The sequence below is a fragment of the Argentina silus genome (assembly GCF_951799395.1).
Source record: "Argentina silus genome assembly, chromosome: Y".
Lineage (NCBI taxonomy): Eukaryota > Metazoa > Chordata > Actinopteri > Argentiniformes > Argentinidae > Argentina > Argentina silus.
In genome coordinates, this window is record NC_139654.1 from 12,338,622 (window position 1) to 12,354,334 (window position 15,713).

A 15,713-nucleotide genomic window follows, 5' to 3' on the forward strand; every position below is an offset into this window, starting at 1 on the left:
GAAATCGGGAAAACGGAGGGTCCCGTTAGTATCTGGGGGGGTGCTGGCGGGACGGGATCCACCCTCCATTCCTGGAGATTCCCGGACCTTTCTCCGGGTCACGGTGCAGTGTGGCTCTGACCCGCAGAGGGTCCTCGCCCTGGTCGACTCCGGAGCAGCGGGGAACCTGATGGACACGAGCCTGGCGGCTGGATGGGGAGTCCCACTCATCCAGCTAGCGGAGCCCATTCCGGTCCGGGCTCTGGACGGTCGGCCCCTGAGAGCTGGCCTGATAACACAGCGCACTATCCCCGTGCGCCTCCAGGTCGAGGGGGCTCGTTGGGAGAAGACTGATTTTTTCATCATTGAGGCTCCTGACTGCCCCCTTGTCCTGGGTCACCCCTGGCTAGCTTCCAGCAATCCCCAGATTAACTGGGCCACTGGGCAGGTTTTTCTGGGGGTGGGGTCTACCGTCCACGCACGTCCATTCCCCTTACTCCCATTTCCCGCCCACTGCCACCTACCTCCCCAGCTCCCGACCTGACCGGTGTTCCCTCGGGGTATTGGGACCTGGCGGAGGTCTTTAGTAAGTTACGGGCCAAGAGCCTGCCGCCCCACAGGTCCTATGACTGCGCTATCGACCTCCTGCCAGGTTCCATGCCTCCTAGAGGTCGCTTGTTCTCCCTGTCCCGACCGGAGACCCTGGCCATGAAGGAGTACATCGAGGAAGCACTCGCCGCGGGGGATATCCGACCTTCCACGTCCCCGGCGGGTGCAGGGTTCTTCTTCGTGGCCAAGAAGGACGGGGGACAGCGGCCCTGCATCGACTACTGGGACCTGAACAACGTAACGGTGAAGAATCGCTATCCACTCCCCCTGATGACATCGGCCTTTGAATCCCTGCAGCAGGCCCGAGTCTTCACCAAGCTGGACCTACGCAACGCCTACAACCTGGTGAGGATCCGGGAGGGGGATGAGTGGAAAACGGCATTCAACACGCCGAGGGGCCACTACGAGTATCGGGTCATGCCCTTCGGGTTGGCCAACGCCCCGGCAGTCTTCCAGGCGTTGGTCAACAACGTCCTTCGGGACCTTCTGGATCTATGTGTCTTCGTCTACCTGGATGACATTCAGATTTTTTCTCAGGACCTGGCCCAACATAGGCAGCATGTTCGCCAGGTTCTTCAACGCCTTCTCCATCATCAGCTTTATGTGAAGGCGGAGAAGTGCGTTTTTCATCAGGAGACCGTCTCCTTCCTCGGATTTATCGTTTCCAGGGGGGAGCTGCGTATGGACCCTGCCAAGGTCAAGGCAGTGTTGGACTGGCCCCAGCCCTCCTCCCTGAAACAGCTGCAGAGATTCCTGGGTTTCGCCAATTTTTATAGGCGGTTCATCCGCGGGTTTAGTGCCCTGGCCGCTCCCTTGACCGCCCTCACCCAGTCCAGCCGCCCTCAATTTGCTTGGTCCCCCGAGGTGGAGAACGCCTTTGCCACACTCAAGCGGCGCTTCACCTCCGCCCCAGTCCTTGGGCATCCAGATCCTGCTCGGCCCTTTGTGGTGGAGGTGGATGCCTCTGACATTGCAGTGGGGGCGGTGCTCTCCCAGCGGTGCCTTAAGGACGGGAAGATCCATCCCTGTGCCTTCTTCTCCCGTCCGCTGTCCCCAGCAGAGAGGAACTACGACGTGGGCAACCGTGAGCTGCTGGCGGTTAAGCTGGCGTTGGAGGAGTGTAGGCACTGGCTGGAGGGCGCCGTCCAGCCGTTTGAAGTGTGGACGGATCACAAGAATCTGGAGTACATCCGGGGGGCCAAGCGGTTGAACTCCCGTCAGGCGAGGTGGGCGCTGTTCTTCACCAGGTTCACCTTCACTATTTCCTATCGTCCGGGGTCGAAGATAACAATGAGAAAGGCTACCTGGACGAGGTGGCGGACCTGTCACTCTGGTGTCAGGAGAACAGTCTCATCCTGAATGTCTCCAAGACAAAAGAGCTGATTGTGGACTTCGGGAGAGCACAAAAACTAAGGGCCTACACACCGCTGGACATCGGAGGAACTGCTGTGGACAGGGTGAGCAGTTTTAAATACCTGGGAGTCCACATCTCAGAAGACCTGACCTGGACTACCCACATCAGTTCTCTGGTGGGAAAGGCAAGGCAGCGCCTGTTCCATCTCAGGCAGCTGAGGAAATTCAGAGTCTCCCGGAGGATCCTTCAGTCCTTCTACTCTGGAGCTGTGGAGAGCATCGTGGCTGGCAACATCACCGTCTGGTACGGTAACAGCACGGCCCAGGACAGGCGAGCTCTGCAAAGGGTGGTACGCCTGGCAGAAAAAACCATGGGAGCTCCAACCCCCCCTCTCCATGTCCTGTACACCAGGAGGTGTAGGACCAGAGCCTACAGGATTATGAAGGACCCTCACCACCCGAAACATGGACTGTTCCAGCCGCTGCGGTCAGGAAAACGCCTCCGCTGTCATGCAGCAAGAACAGAGAGGCTAAGGCTGAGTTTCTTCCCCCACGCCATCAGAATCGTCAATGATGACCCCACCAGTGCCCCCCTCAAGTCACTCACACATGCACTGTCATCTTAACACATATGCACACACATAATCATCCATCTGCTATTTATATTGCTTACTTATATGCTTACTGGTTATACTGTTCATATTGTTTATACTGTTTATACTGTCCATACTGTATATTTTTTAGTACTTCTATTTTTATTTTATTGTATTTTAAAACTATTGTATTGTTGCACTACTCTGTGGCACTGTCACTTTTGCATTTCACTGTATACTTGTATGCACGTGACAAATAAAGAATCTTGAATCTTGAAGAACACCAAGCCTGACGCTCTCTCCCGTCAATTCGATCCGGTGGACCTGGTGGAGACCCCCGACCCCATCGTTCCGGAGGCTCTCATACTCGCCCCTGTGTCCTGGGGCATAGAGCGGGTGGTCAGGACGGCCCTGAGGCGGGAGCCCGACCCCAGGGGGGGTCCGCCGGGGAGACTCTACGTTCCCAAGGCTGCGCGCGCACGGCTACTTCTGTGGGCGCACGCATCCTCCCTCACGGGTCACCCAGGGGCCGCCAGGACCTTGGACTTCATCCGGAGGAGGTTCTGGTGGCCCACGGCAGAGGGGGATACGCGCGCCTTCATGTCGGCATGTGTGGTGTGCGCGCGCAGCAAGAGCCCCCATCTGACCCCGGCGGGTCTCTTCCGGCCCCTTCCCATTCCCAAGCGCCCCTGGTCCCACATCTCCTTGGATTTTATATCGGGCCTTCCCCCCTCCGACGGGTTCCCCACTATCCTGGTGGTGGTGGCGGCCCACTTCATCCCCCTTCCCAAGCTGCCCACTGGATGTGGTGTCGGATCGGGGTCCCCAGTTTGCCTCCAGGTTCTGGAAGGCATTCGCCACCAGCCTCGGCGCCTCCGTCAGCCTCTCGGCCGGGTTCCACCCTCAATCTAACGGGCAGACGGAGCGCGTCAACCAGGACCTGGAGGGTGTGCTGAGGTGCTACGTCTCCGGTAACCCTGTGACCTGGAGCCGGCAACTGGCCTGGGCTGAGTACGCCCACAACACCCTCCTCTGCTCCTCCACTGGTCTGTCCCCCTTCCAGTGCCAGTACCAACCCCCCGTGTTCCCTGAGCAAGAGGAGGAAGCAGAGGTACCTTCGGTCCAGGCCCAAGTCAGTCGGTGTCGCAGGACCTGGAGACGGGTGCGGGCGGCGCTCGAGGGCTTCGGCCAAGTCCCAGCTTCAGGCCAATCGCAAGTGTCGCCCGGCCCCGGTGTGGCTCTCGACCCGAGACCTTCCCCTCCGGGTCAAGTCCCGGAAGCTGTTCCCCCGCTTCGTGGGTCCCTTTCGGGTGGTTAGGCGGGTGAACCGGTCTCGTACAAACTGCAACTCCCCCCCTCCATGCGGGTTCACCCGACCTTTCATGTCTCCCTCCTCAAGCCCGTTATCTCCTGCCCCCTGGTCCCCCCTCCCCGCCCTGCTCCCCCACCTCGTCTCGTCGGAGGACAGCCGGCATACACCGTGGACCGGATTTTGGGTTGTTGAAGGGTGGGGAGGGGTCTGCAGTACCTGGTAGATTGGGAGGGGTATGGTCCAGAGGAACGGACTTGGGTGCCCCGGCGGAGTATACTGGACCCCACCTTGATTACTGACTTCCGACGCCTTCATTCTGGGGCACCCAAGTAACGGCTGTTGCCGTTCATCGGGGGGGGGGTACCGTCACACCTGAGGTTGCTGTCTGGTGACTCTGGTGCCCTCCTCTGGTGGTACGGGGCCAGTGCCCTCCCAATCTATCAGTATTCGTTTCACCTGTGTCTGTCTCCTGTTTGTCATATATAGCCTGTGTGTTCCCCATGTATTTGTCGGAGATTCTCCCTGTATGTCCGTGAGTACCCTGTCTGCCCGTTTGTTCCGTGATTCTAGTTGTTTACCCCGTTGCCCTAGTTCGAGTTTAGTATTTCTTTAGTTCTAGTTATTCCACTTGTTAACCCTCCTATTATGTTAGGGGTCAATTTGACCCGATTCAATGTTTACTGTCTCTAAAAACATGGTTAACATACTTTTTTCAGCTAGATTTTTTATGACTTTTCCTAACTTTATGGGGTAAACATGGCAAACATGAAATTAACCCAAAAAAAATAAAAACATGTCCTGTACACATTTTGTACGCATCGGTCGTGTTGGGGTCATTTTGACCCCTAGCACTATTGACCCTGATTTCTACCTCATTTTTGTTGTGTTGGATGATACTGAGGGCACCTACACGTTCATTTGTGTCTGTCTGTCTGTCTGTCTGTCTGTCTGTCTGTCTGTGTGTGTGTGTGTGTGTGTGTGTGTGTCTGTGAGGAGAAAACATAGTTCCCACGAGATCTCTGATCATTCAAGAAGCAATGAGAGAGGGAGGACATATTTCCCGCGAGAACTCTGACAGGACTCCTAACAACTATGACAGTTCTCATAACAACTCTGATAATTCTTGCAGCATGGGGGGTGGGGCAAACATATAACCGCGGGAACTCTGATAATTCTCGCAGTATGTGGGGTGGGACAAACATAGTTCCCACAACAACACTGATAATTCTCGCAGTATATGGGATGGGGCAAACATAGTTCCCGCGAGAACTTTGATAATTCATGCAACATGGGGGCGGGGACAACCTTATAATAAGGGCTGCACACACAGCCCTCTAAACCATTTCTCTTTGCATTTGTGCCTCAACTAAACATTTTGAAAATGACCACCAGACAGAGGAAAAGATTTGCTGCCACTGAGGTTCTGTCACAGATCTTTCAGGATGGAAGTGATATAGATGAGGATGTGTCTGAGACAGAGGATAATGTTGAGGAGGACCCTGATTATGCGGCATCCTCCTCTGATGAGAATGAAGCCAGTGAGATAGGACATTCTGACCCTCCTGTGGTTTCTCAAACACAAATAAACCCCCTTGTCATATCTCAACCACCAAGAACTAACATGACATCCAAAAATGGAAAGCTGCTATGGTCCGGATCCCCAGTTACAAGACAGGGTAGACTGACTGCAGCTAATGTCATCAAAATGGTTCCAGGCCCTGCCAGATATGGTAGCAGTCATATACAAGACATACAATCTGCATTTGAACTCTTTATAACACCATCAATCCAAAACGATATTCTTGAGATGACAAATTTAGAGGGGAGGCGTGTGTATGGTGACAAGTGGAAAGAGCTGGATGTGACCCACTTGCAATCGTATATTGCTTTGATTATTTTGGCAGGAGTGTACAAATCAAAAGGTGAAGCAACAGAAAGCCTTTGGAATGCTGACACCGGTAGGGCAATTTTTCCAGCCACAATGTCTCTGGAGACGTTCCATGTTTTCTCCCGCATCATATGCTTTGATGACAGGGAAACAAGGCCGCTTCGACGAGAGCATGACAAACTTGCACCTATTAGAGATCTATGGGACAAATGGGTCAAGCGATTGCCCTTCCTTTACAATCCTAATGAGCACTTAATATCAACATAAAGCCCTGCAAACACCAAAACATAATTAGTTTTTCATTTTATGTCAATGAATGAGAGTACAGTGATTTGCATATTTCGCAATAGTCATATACAATCAATACTTGATGTATATGGGGAGGTTGGGGGCAGTCATGTATTATTTACTGGGCTATAAAGATGGTCAGTAGAAAGGCCTAAAGTAGCTGAGAGAGAAACTTGGTTAAGACTTTCTGTTAAAATCATTTTCTGCATGTTTACATTGCTCGGGTCAAATTGACCCGAAACATCAAAGTTGTACGTTTATTTGAACATAATAGGAGGTGTGTACTTTTGTTAACGGAGCTTGGTTTTCTCCACCTTTATTTTTACCCTTTTTCCCCAGTGTTTGTTTGTGTGCCGTGCCCCAGTTTTCTGATTAAAACATGCTTAAAGTAAAAACTTTACGCTGTCCGTCTGAGTATCTCTCCACACTTGGGTCCACTGCACGATCATTGCTAACAATAATGTCCAAATAAAGAACTCATGTTTAGTATTTGGTCGACAATCCTTTGCATGCAATAATTGCCAGAAGTCCAATGACCTCACCAGACACTGGGTATATTCTCTGGTGATGCTTTGCCAGGCCTGTACTGCAACTGCCATCTTCAGTTGTTTGTTTTGAGTCATTTTTGCCTATGATCTTATCAGAAAATGAAATGCATGTTCAATTAAGTCTAAATCTGAAGATTGTCTTGGCCAGTCAAGAACCTTCAGTTTTTTGGCCCTGAAAAACTCCCAAGTTGCTATGGCAGTATGTTTGGGGTCACTGTCTTACTGTGTGATGAAGCGCCATGCAATGAATTTGGGGCATTTGCTTGTACTCGAGCAGCCAACATGTTTCTGTACACTTCAGAATACTTTCTGCTGCTGCTGTCAGCAGTAACATCATCAATTAAGAAGTTAACCAGTTCTTGTGGCAGCTATACATTCCCAAACTATAGCACCACCTTCACTATGTTTCACAGATGAGGTGGTATGCTGTAAATCTTGGGCAGATCCTTTTTATCCAAATGTTCCTCTTGTAATCACTCTGGTACATGATCATATTTGTCTTATCTGTTTTCCAGACCTCTAAAAACCTCTACTTTTTAGCAAACTGTAACCTGATCATCCTTTTTGAGGATAACTAGTGGTTTGCACCTTGCCATGAAGCCTCTGTAGACCAGCTGGTGATGTATTCTGCGTATGGTAGTCTCTGACACATTCACGCCTACCTCCTGGAGAGTGTTCCTGATTTATGGGACAGTTTTGGGGTTTTTCTTAATCATGGTGAGCATTCTTCGGTCATCCACTGTCAAAGTCTTCCTTGGCCTACCAGGCTGTTTGCGATTTCTGAGCTCATCAGTGCTTTCTTTCCTTTTATTGATTAGGTTTAAGGTTTTGGCTATGTTTCTGATTGATTTGTTCTGATATTTCAGCCTTATAATGGCTTCACTGACTTTCATTGACGTCTCTTTGGTCCTCATGTTGACAGACACCAACAGCAGACTCCAAAGGCAAAAGCAAAGCTTAGAATCAATACTAGATATTGAGAGCTCTCTTATGATTGCACAAATTATGTGATGGAACACGCCTTACAAACCAGAAACACCTGTCAAGCCAATTGTCCAATCACTTTTGAGTACCCTGAAATAGGGGGACTATGCAACAAGTGTTGTAATTTCTGAATGGTGAAACCAATATGCACACAAATATCCTAAAATAAAATCAGAGAATCTCTCATTTAACCTCATAGTCATTGTTTGATTTCAAATCCAAACTTTTGGAGTATAGAGCCAAAAGAAGAAAAAATCCTTCACTGTCCCATTACTTACAAAGGGCACTGTATATATGTATAACAGGGGAGGCTGGTGGAGGTAAAAATCAGAGGACGGGCTCATTGTAATGCATGGGATGGAATGAGGAATGGTATCAAACATGTGTCCTCCACTGCTGTATAGGCTCTGTACTTTGGCTAAATGTGTGTTAGTGTTATCAGCCGACAGTACAGGCCTATTTGAGTGTGGATCAATCCTACAGTTCTACCTTTAGGCCCTATATTGTGCTGTCTATTGACTGCTCTGCATAAAAACAGCTTGGGCTTTAGAGAGCCATATCCTGTCTAGGCCTAAACCTCACCCTCACTGTGTGGTGCATTCTGACAGCTGGTTAATACATTCTCTCTCTCTTTCCTCCCCCCTCCCTCTCTGTCTGTCCTCCAGGCTCGTAATGTCAACACAGGGGAGTTGGCTGCCATTAAAGTCATTAAGCTGGAACCTGGTAAGTTTTCTCTGCCATGTGTCATCATCACCTCCCTTCTTCCCCCCACTACTGTTTTCCTCCCCTCTTCCCCCTCCCCCATTTCTTTCCTCCCTCCCATTTTACTTTTTCTTTCCCTCCTCTCTTTTCCCTGTTGTATATCGTTTCACTTATTTCCCCCAGTCTCCTCTCCTCTCCTCTCCCTTTCTCTCCTCGAAGTTAATCTTCCATTGTCACTAGCAGCTGAAACAAATGATCTCTTTGAGAAGACAAGGCCTTGTCTCTGTGTGTGTCCTAGGCAGAGAATCATTCTAATTTATGCCTTTTATGATCTTCTCATTAGCTGTGTCCTACAGTTTTCTATCCAAACGTTGATTTACTGTGCACTAATTATTCATAATTTAGTTGACAATTTCATTTCAGCTGCCGTGTGTGCGTGTGCGTGCACAAGCGAGTAAGCGCATTTGTCATTGTTTTAGTTGTTTTTGATTAGTTAACAGAATATATTACAATTCTGACACACACCGAAGGTTAAAGGGTATTAATGTTTCAATTGTTGAAATAGTTAAAAGATGTTGAAAGATTAACCTTTTAAGAGAGGAGTGATTGGAATGTGCCCATGCTGCCAAGCAAACAGATTAGTTATGTAGTATTTGAGAACGATTGTGCATCTCCCAAAGCTTTCTTTGAGCAGAATACAGATACTATAAAACCTGTACTGCAGAGGAATGGTTGGCTCACTCCATGTCCTTTTGTATTAGCCCCTGGGCAACCTGTGTGTGCATGCATGTCTGTGTTTACATACAGTCCTGTTGACATTTAAGTTCTCTTAGCATTAGGAAAGCTTGTCAGTCACACCTGGGAAAGGATGAAGGGATTCATTTTTATCTGCCTACTCTTTTTGACACACACACACACACACACAGGAAACACCTTTTTTGGAGGAGATATGGAAATGTCACACACTCCAGGCCTACACGTTTCCTTCTTACATGCTTCAAGAGTCCTCATCAGACATTCCCTTTGTTGACAACAGAGAGGTCTTAGAGACTTTCCCCTTCAGAGTTGCTTGGCTGTCAGAAAATGTCTTAAGCTTTAACTTCAGACAGTTTCTCCAACAGTAAGATGGAATAAGCAAACTAGGGTGTTATTCACATCCTTGCTTAAGAATGCAAATCCCTGAATCATGTCTCACTCACTGCCCCACTCAACAAATGCCAACTTCAAAAGTTGTTCAACTTTTAGTTTGGACTACTTTGTCAGGAGACAGACAGTGTACAGTGCCTTCGGAAAGTATTCAGACCACTTCACTTTTTCCACATTTTGTTGTGTTATAAACTCAATTTAAAATTGATTAAATAAAACATTTTGCCATCAATCCACACACAATACCCCATAATGACAAAGTGAAAAACACGTTTTTAGAAAATGTTATCACATTTATTAAAATTTAAATACAGAAATATCTCATGTACATAAGTATTCAGACCCTTTGCTATGACACTCTTAAATTAGTTCAAATGCAAAAATGTCTTCAAGTTGAATTGAGTCCATCTGAGTGCAAGGATAATAGTTCATGTGATTTCGGAATGAATATCTTTTGTTTTTATAGTCTCTGGTTAGCATAGGAATCAATTACACACTGTGTGGATCAATATACAGTACCTACTTTCTGAAGGCACTGTATATTAATCATACAGCTCCTCTACCTGCAGGATTATTCTAGAGTCAATTATACTGACTGAAAAGGAAAGAGACAAGTGTAAGTATAAAGTGTTATTGCCACTGATCCATTCATTAGTGTAGAATTCATTGGTTGCAGAGGATCCTGTTTTTCTTAGCTCAGTCTTCAGTGATTGGCTGTGTGGAATGTGAGGTATGCAGGGCGGAGTGTCGGATTGATCAGAATGCCAGAGGCAGGAGCAGTACAACAGAAATTCCACCGTGAGGATTATCAGTCCAACTGGTTCAAATTGAACTGTATTTCTCTCTTCCGAGTGATTTATGTATTCTCCTACTGGTAAGCTTCCGGTGTAAATCACCCCACCTTGACCTGTTTAAAGGCTTCTGGGTCTTGTTTACCAAGCTTTTTGCACTGGTGCACCTGTCATGTTCTGAATGCACTAAAACACGATGAACACACTAACCTGAGATGTATGTGTGCAACTCAAACTTTCATGCAAATCTTCTACCAACACCAATGAATTATCTAATGGAAAAGCCAGAGATTGGCACACTGATCTCAAGTTAGAATGCTACCCTTTTACCTTTATTTGACCTTTTGTTCTGATCCTTTCTTTCTGTCATGTGTTTTGCTATCCTTTATTTTTGACCGGTGATGTGAATTAAGTGCTGTAGAAGTGATTTAAGGGGTCCTTGGGTTGTTACCGTAGTAACAGCGATTGGCTACCATGCATAGATTATTTTAGGGGCACCTCAGGCACCGGAAGGGCACTGATTCCCTCTGACACCCTCTGAAGGGCTTGACTGTATTAGCCCTGAGAGCCGAAACTGCATAAACTTCCAGCTGATTTAGCCTCATTTGTCATTGATTAGATATGGTAATGTCATTGTAGATAGTCAGTTGTCAGGTTTCCAATAAAGTGTGCATAGATTTGGCAGAGCCTATTGTGATGCTTAATGATAACAACCTATGGTGCCCTGTGTAAATCATGGGACAGTGAAGCATTTGTTCTTCTTTTGGCTCTACACTCCAAAAGTTAGGATTTTTAATCAAATGATTACTATGAGGTACTAGAGATTCTCAGCTTTTATTTGATGGTATTTGTGTGCATATTGTTTCACCATTCAGAAAATACAGCACTTTTTATGCAGGGACAATGTTTCTGGTAAGTCACATGTGTTCCGTCACATCATTTGTGCAGGCATAAGAGTGCTGTCAATGTCTAGTATTGATTCTAGGCTTTGCATTTGCCTTTGGAGTTTGCTATTGGTGTCTGTCAACATGAGGACCAAAGAGGTGTCAAGGAAGCCATTATTAGGCTGAAAAATCAACAACAAAAAACATAGGCTTGCCTACTTAGGCTTGCCAAGATCAACAGTTTAGAACATTCCACACTGTCATTAAAAAAAAGAAAGCACTGTGAGCTCAGCAATTGCAAATGGGCTGGTAGGCCAAGGAAGATTTCCACAGTGGATGACCAAAGAATGCTTACCATAATCAAGAAAACCCCCAAAACAACTGTCCCACAGGTCAGGAACACTCTCCAGGAGGTAGGTGTGAATGTGTCCGCAGAATACGTCACCAGCCAAATTACAGACACTTCACTGCAAGGTGCAAACCACCAGTTATCCTCAAAAAGGATGGTCCGGTTACAGTTCACTAAAAAGTACCTAAAAAGCCTGCAGAGGTCTGGAAAAAGGTCTTGTGGACAGATAAGATTAATATTATCATTTGCCAGAGTGATTGCAAGAGGAAAGTTTGGAGAAAAAAGGATCTGCCCAAGATTTACAGCATACCACCTCATCTGTGAAACATGGTGCAGGGGGTGTTAGGTTTGGGCATGTATAGCTGCCACTAGAATTTGCTAACTTGTCTTAATTTATTATTGTAACTGGTGATGGCAGCAGAATGTATTCTGAAGTGTACAGAAACATCCTGTCTGCTCGAGTGCAAGCAAATGCCTCCAAATTAATTGGATGGTGCTTCATCATACAGTAAGACAATGACCCAAAACATACTGCCATAGCAACTAGGTTTTTCAGGGCCAAAAAGTGGAAAGGTCTTGACTGGCCAAGTCAATCTTCAGATTTAAATTTTTAGGCAAGAAAAACTAAAAGACAACTTAAGATGGCTGCAGTACAGGCCTGGCAAAGCATCACCAGTCTGGTGGGGTCAATGGGTTGCAGACTTCAGGCAGTTATTGCATGCAAAGGATTGTCGACCAAATACTAAACATGAGTGCTTCATTTGGACATTTGAGAAATCTGTCCATTACTTTTGGTTACCCTGAAAATAGGGAGACTATGCATACAAAGTGTTTGTCATTTCTGAATGGTGAAAAGTTGAGAATCTCTACTAACCTCATAGTACTTTTTGGATTTAAAATACAAACTTTTGGCTTGTAGAGCCAAAAGAAGAAACATGCTTCACTGTCCTATTACTTACGCAGGGCACTGTATATAGGACAGCAGAAGATGACTGTGACATCAGCCCACATTTGCTGACAAATTCGCTCATCTTTCCACACTTTCCCCTACTCAGGAAATTACTATGTTATTCCACTACGTTATTCTTCCATCAAAAGTCACCAGAATTGCTTTTTTAACAGGTGATATGCAACATTTTCTCTGGGTACAAGGAGAGGGCACACCCCCCTCACAGCATTTTAGGCAGCACCCCTCACGAAATATACTTCCTACGTCCCTGCATAAATGAACACAACCATTTTATTATTTTCATGATGTAAAATGGAATTTATAACACTTCTCTAAAATATAAAACATTTTGGCTACAGTAAAATCAATGTTTGCATGTCAATGTTCTATGAACTAATGGAATTTGTTGAATGAAGAACTTTACTGTTCTAGGGGTGAGTGGGACTGGATTGTGCTCAGCATTCATGTTGAATCTCTAAAAGTGGCTAGATGAATTGTCACACTTTTGTTTGTTAATGGGTAACGATTTGAGCTAGTTGTAAGCTGAGCTCAAGCATGCACACACAGGAGCTGAATCAAAATGTGTAGCCTACAGATCATGAATGTCACACGAATATCAAGAACTGTCCAAGGCTACAGCAATGACATGAAATCTATATGAAATGTATTCATTTGTAGCCAACTATGATACATGATATCACGGACAGGGGCTAAAAAGAACAGTCAAATACAGACAGTAGACAACTACAAATTACTCATTGGATACGGGCATATTATTTTTTGATTCATGAAAGCTCTCATTTCAATCATGTGAAATACGTTCAACGTGAACTTTCTTGACACAAACTGCACTCTTTGCTTTGTGAACGCGTGTCCATATAGCCTACTGCTGAAATGCGCTAAATGAATTGAGAAACATTATATCCCTATGAGTTAATTAATATGCAATTTGGTGGACACACTGCTACATAAATTCCATGTCTGAAATAATTTTGTGAACTGTACACGAAGACATGACTTGTTCTAAATTAAGGTTTATCCAAGGACACAATCACCCCCCTCACAACATTTTAGGCAGCACCCCCTCGCGAAATATACTTCCTCCGTCCCTGATAACTTTTCTATCCAGTCTGAATCCCACTGAAACCACAAATCCTTACTTCTGTCACCATGTTTCACAGATGAGGTGGTATGCTGTAAATCTTCGGCAGATCCTTTTTTCTCTAAACTTTCCTCTTCCAATCCCTCATCCCTATTCGTCTTATCTGTTCACAATACCTTTTTCCAGACCTCTGCAGGCTTTTTAGGTATTTTTAACCATCCTTTTTGAAGATAACTTAGTGGTTTGCACCTTGCAGTGAAGCCTCTGTAGTTCGGCTGATGTATTCTGCGCAAGGTAGTCTCTTACACATTCACGCCTACCTCCTGGAGAGTGTTCCTGGTTGTTTTGGGGGTTTTCTTAATTATGGTGAGCATTCTTCGGTCATCCACTGTAGAAGTCTTCCTTTTGCGATTCCCATTTGCGATTGCTGAGCTCACCAGTGCTTTTCTTTTCTTTTTAATGATGTTCCAACTGTTGATTTTGGCAAGCCTGTGTTTCAGCCTATTAATAGCTTCCTTGACTTTCATTGACACCTCTTCAGTCCTCATGTTGACAGACATCCATAGCAGACTCCAAAGGCCATGCCTAGAATCAATACTAGACATTGACAGCTCTCTTATGACTCCACAAATTATGTGACGGAACACACCTGACTAACCAGAAATCCCTGTCAGAGAATATAGTATACACTTTGTGACAAAAAGTGATGACGTCACATAAATTTAATCATCAAAAATAATACTATTGAAAATAATACCACCACATCCGCCCTTTGGGGGCGGATGTGGTGGGCTGTTGATGCTTGCCCAATGAGACGTGTGTGAGATGCTAAGGTGTTCTGGTGTTTGTCGGAACTTGACATTTTTATGAGGATGTGGTCACCCACGTAGGCTATAGAATCGTGAGAATGGAATGTATGGATTAGGGGGGGGGGGGGGCCTTGAACTGTCTGAAGAACCACCGGGGTTCAGCTAAAGTTTGTCACTGATAAGGGCTGTGGGATGGGTGGTGATGACTTTATGCTGCATACAGGCATCTATGTCAAAATTGCATATGAGGCTTAAAATAAAAGTTCAATACTGTGGGTTAAAATGTGCAATTAAAAAAAAAGGCAATTAAAAAATGGTTAGGCTGCTACTCTAGTGCAAGTATTGTGTTCAATAATGAAGGGTTAGGGTTAATAAAAGGGGGGCTTAAAAAAAAAAGGTTCAATTTTTAAAAATGTTTAGTTTCAAACGAGGGTCTGACCCAGTGTCACGGTCGTGTCACTGATAAGATCACGTGTTTCCCGGGCAAAAAGGTGTATATATATATGATCCTGTGTGAGATCTGTAGTAGTAGTTGTGGCTGTATGACATTGTCTAAAATGGCGTCTACAAGGATGGTGGGGGAATTGGAAGGGTGTTTATTGACCCATGAGACGTGGGTGTGAGGCTAAGGTGTTCTGGTGTTTGTCGGAACTTGACATTTTTATGAGGATATGGTCACCCCCGTGCGCTATAGAACCGTGAGAATGGATTGGATGGATTAGATCGGGTCCTGGGGGGCCCTGAACTGTCTGAAGAACCACCGGGGTTCAGCTGAAGTTTGTCACTGATAAGGGCTGTGGGATGGGTGGTGATGACTTTATGCTGCATACATGCATCTATGTCAACATTGCATATGAGGCTTAAAATAAAAGTTCAATACTGAGGGTTAAAATGTGCAATTAAATTCTACCTCTTGTTACCTGTTCAAGTGTTATGGTAACATCACACTGCTGGTCATTTCCTCATAATTACACGTGATATATCTATCTGATAGGCATCGCTTGAGTCTTGCATTGAGGTTCAACATTTTTCAACGTTTGCCATGTGGGACAGTGAACCTGCATTCTGTAATCCTAGTTTTTGTAAGCTATCCTGAAGCATGTTCTAAATGTTTTTTCAAGAAAAAAGTGGCTTGAAAGTCTTGGGATCTTTAGCATTGAGCTGTAAGACCAAATTGTTAGGAAAGTATTTGTTGGTCGTACAAAGCTTTTGGCTTTTTCCTTTTTTTTCTACATGCCAATGGAACAGCATTTTTTGTATTTCATCCAATATGTTCGCAAGTAACATGTCAGTAAAGAAAAGGGTAATGAAAGTCATAGCAGCTCACCACCAAAAATCTGAATTTGACTATGGGTATTGTCTCTTATTTTAACCCTTGGCTTGACATTTTAAATGTACAACATGTACCGCTATATTCCCATAGACAC

General features: G+C 45.8%; 1 protein-coding gene across 1 annotated transcript in view; it reads left to right on the plus strand.

Moving 5' to 3' along the window:
- The window catches only part of LOC310823865 (mitogen-activated protein kinase kinase kinase kinase 3-like), a 122,644-nt gene that overhangs the window by 21,016 nt on the left and 85,915 nt on the right, over positions 1-15,713 (plus strand). The window contains exon 2 of the mRNA XM_083696749.1: positions 8,220-8,277. Coding sequence (XP_083552875.1) covers positions 8,220-8,277 — 58 coding nt within the window. The remainder of the gene's footprint in view (positions 1-8,219; positions 8,278-15,713) is intronic.